Raw genomic sequence first — 3,818 nt, 5'->3', positions numbered from 1 at the left:
GGCCGAATGTGACATGATTTTAAATTTCTCGGTTTTTATAATTTTGTGTCTGTGAAACGGGTCTGTTATTACATTGGCCTAAATTTATTGGGAGTGGCTTAACTGCATCTGTTGGGTGAAGAGATTATAGTGAAATTATAATATAAATTATTTTCCTTATTTTGAGTTGTTCCCTCAAATTTGATTATGTAATATCTCACTCGCGTAATATAATAAGATTTGTATGTTGCTATAAAAAAACGCCCTGTCACTATCCAGAAGTAAGCCACTGACCACAAATTTAAGCTATGCAAAAGTTTCGTTAAACAAAATCTTGTTTTGAACATATATCGTGTTCCAGACATAAAGGTATACGCAAACCTACGCGGTCGCGGTAGCGGTGGCGAACGTAAGGCCGCACACTAGGGCGTTCAATCCGCGAGATCACATGTTTTTTTACGCACACTACCAATTGATGAAATATGGCATTTGAAGTACGGGATAGATTTGTTTCTTTTTTTTAATGCCTAACAATGTACTAAAACTATAAACAAATACACTTATCTTCACCAGGTTTGTCCAGTATCATGGCCAATTCATCCCATACGTTATCTTTCTTTTTTATATTTTTATACTCCTTACATGTAACTTCGTATAAAATTGGATTTCCTCTCACTAACTCAATTAGTTGTTCTGTCATTTTCTTTCGAGACATGCAGCGCAAACTGGCGGACCAACTGTGAGTGCAGCTGTCGCTCGCCACCGCTCTAGATTGCCGCGTTTGTTCGCTGCACTGATCTCCACCGCCACCGCTTGAACGCTTCAGTATGCATTGCCTGTATAAAATGTGTGCATTCTATTGCCCGCCACCGCCACCGCGTAGGTTTGCGTAAGCCTTACTGCTCACCTGTGTTCACATGTGTATTCAACCGGCAGAAACCTTTATGGTCTAAATAGTGGCAACTTGTAAGTAAATATAGGGCATTGACTAATTTATACCCGAGCTAATACCGTCCCACAGACAGCTACTTCAAACATAATAACGTCAGTAAAATTTACTATTGATATAAGTAACAGGTGTCGCCGCGATACAATTATTCTTTTAGAAACCACTGCTAAAGTTGCCCAATGCAACAGAGAACCTAATTTTTTCAATTGTTAAAGTATTTAAATGGAATTTTGTATGTGGGCACCTCGAATAAAAGTAATTAGTAATGCTCATTAAAAAATTGGGTTTGCGTTACGGAATCTAATTTTTTTAATTTGTAGAATTTAGATGGTTGTCAGATAACATTAAGCACTTGTTAAGGTTTCCTTAATAGTCACAACGCGTGGTGAATTGTGATAAGAGCCACGACACAAATATTGTGATGTGTGCTCTTGGGTGCCGAGAGGCTTTTGACTCTAGGTAGTAGATGTACACTTTTTGGGTAATAAAAAGAACAAATGAGAATTTATATATTTTGACATGTGAGCGTTTTAAGAAACGTACTGAAAAATTTTTGTCTGTCAACCGAAGTTCGTGCCTCACAACACTACTACTACGGCCCACGTTGAAAACCATCTCTGGCTGCGGCACTACACAATTCTCTACAACTTTCTTTTTTTCAATAGTATTCAAACCAGAGACACTAAAACTGAAAGCAACTCTGCTCTGCAGATTTGAGTACATAACTTACTTGAGAATAGTTTTCGCAGACGAACAATCCTCAAATCGAATGCTGTAACCGACTTCTTGTCCAAGCGCAACGTCCATTTCCTCGGAAACACGTTGAGCTACGGACATTGCAGCTACTCTTCTTGGTTGAGTACAGCAGACACCTTTCTTTCCTACCGACCTTGCATAATCCACACACCACTGCGGTATTTGGGTTGTCTTTCCTGAACCAGTTTCTCCGACTAACACAATACACTGATTCTCATGAAGCAGTCTAGTGAAATCGGCCTTATACTCGAATACTGGCAACAATATACGTTTGCTGTAGAGGTTATGGTAACGTTGAGTAAAGGGTAATCCAGTCAAAGGATTAATCGATGAATTGACTTTTGGTAGGACATTTGTAGTTGTCAGGGACATTCCACGTTCTTCCCTATTAGGTTATTTTTTGTAATTAAAATGCAATACAAGAGAAAATGTCTTACCTTTTCTTTTTAATAAAAGGATCTATGATATCTATTCGGCGTTTAGACATGATTAACTAATTGAAAATAATTCTGCTAATTGCTTGCAATTGGTTACACATATAAGATAAACTAATATTTGATTTAATTACAATCAAATATAACCATAACGACCACGTTATTGACGAATAATAGACGGAAATTGTTCAAGTCAAAATCATACATAAATGGGCATTTGACATCTTACAACTGCTTGTTGTGCCGGCATTATTATGACAGTGGCGTGCCCCCGATGAAAAATAAGAGGGGGTTTACAAACTGTTAGACCCAGAGACTTGTTATAACTAGACCGCGCGTAACGTAGATTTTACTATAAACGCCTGTTGTCAATATAGGATAGGCAACCAACTGTTCATTGCGGGGCAGACGTACGTTCTGCAGCTTGCTTTAGCCATGTTTATTCTAAATTTTAGTAGCAAAAAGAGATAACATACAGCTGTTAACTGTTTTAATCGAATTTATTGGTATTTTATTTGAAGTAAATTGATATATAACTGTCTTACTCTAGTCCTAGTTTGATTTATATGTGTATTTTGGTGGTGAACACGTATGGGAAAATATACTCTTAAAACTAAAGTTGTAAGTAGTAAGATATGATTATTTAGCGGATTTTGATTCAATATATTCCTATCCAAAAACCCAAATGGGCTGTAACTGTTATTTATTTTTCTTAGACTGCTGATAACCATTTTGTTTACAACGCGGTGTGGTGTGGATTGAATGAAAAACCTGAACACATTTTCAGCAATTTGGCAAATTTTTAATGCATCGCTTGATACGTGCAACAATCCTCCACGATTTTTTCTAGTTAAAAGCTTTGAATGACTCTCTGATGCGAATATCGCATCTGCACATATGGAACATTTTTAACAGACTTACCTATTTTTCTTGTAACAAAACCTGAAATATACTTAGTACCAGTAAGTACTTAGTTACGTCTATACCTAATAGACAAATAGGTACTGCCGTTGTCTTGCTGGTAAAGGATGTCGAATAATAGTTCTACGTTATTTTAAATGAATGGGAAAGTCGAAAACGTTCGGTATTGCATTATTGTTTAACACCTTCGTAGGTACCTTTCTAAAATCGGCTTCATTCCCCGCAAAATGCATTATGGTGGGAGTAACTTTTTCTCTTCGAATGGCTCTGATCCATTGGCCCTTTAAACTTTTATCCGTTGAAAATCAGCGTATTATTTAAAAATTTATCGACAGAGTACATGTTGATAGGCACAAGTTAACCTAAGTTTATTGGTTTATTCTCAACAGAAATTTATCTGTTCACTAATTCGAGCTAATCACGAGAATGATTAATGAACGGAACATCTAAAATAACAGCTTATTTCATTATATTGCATATCATCTCAGCGATTTTTGCCCCGCGGTGCATTGTGTGTTGCATACTGTGTCGACAACACCTTAGATACGTTAAGCGCAGTCTAGTTATAGCAAGTCTCTGGTTAGACCCCAGAGCTGTACAGTGTACATACCTTAGACCATATAGTACATGGACTGCTAATTGTAACGAAAATATGGTCAAGGACATCGCCTGGCTATGTGAGTTTCAGGGTAAACGAGTCTGTCCGAAGTTGTGCGATTAGACACGATTTGAGACTCAACCTATAAATTAACAAACGTCAATTAATTAATCGCCTAGAT

At 37.1% G+C, this 3,818-nt stretch overlaps 1 protein-coding gene across 2 annotated transcripts; it reads right to left on the bottom strand.

Annotated features, from left to right (window-relative positions):
• Positions 1-109: 109 nt before the first annotated feature.
• LOC116182913 (pre-mRNA-splicing factor ATP-dependent RNA helicase DHX15-like) lies at positions 110-2,357 on the bottom strand. Of its 2 annotated transcripts, none has more exons than XM_031503472.1 (3): positions 2,122-2,357; positions 1,659-2,069; positions 110-1,579 (listed from the first exon to the last, which is right to left on the bottom strand). In XM_031503472.1, the coding sequence occupies exons 1-3, from the start codon at positions 2,169-2,171 to the stop codon at positions 1,570-1,572; spliced, it is 471 nt and encodes a 156-aa protein (XP_031359332.1). In that variant the 5' UTR covers positions 2,172-2,357; the 3' UTR covers positions 110-1,569. The 2 variants fall into 2 exon arrangements, with proteins under 2 accessions (XP_031359332.1, XP_031359331.1); XM_031503471.1 differs by having other exon boundaries at positions 110-1,569.
• Positions 2,358-3,818: the final 1,461 nt, after the last annotated feature.

Source organism: Photinus pyralis, unplaced genomic scaffold (assembly GCF_008802855.1).
Source record: "Photinus pyralis isolate 1611_PpyrPB1 unplaced genomic scaffold, Ppyr1.3 Ppyr1.4_unclustered_Scaffold8031, whole genome shotgun sequence".
Taxonomy (NCBI): Eukaryota; Metazoa; Arthropoda; class Insecta; order Coleoptera; family Lampyridae; genus Photinus; species Photinus pyralis.
This window is presented reverse-complemented; position numbering and strand designations above follow the sequence as displayed.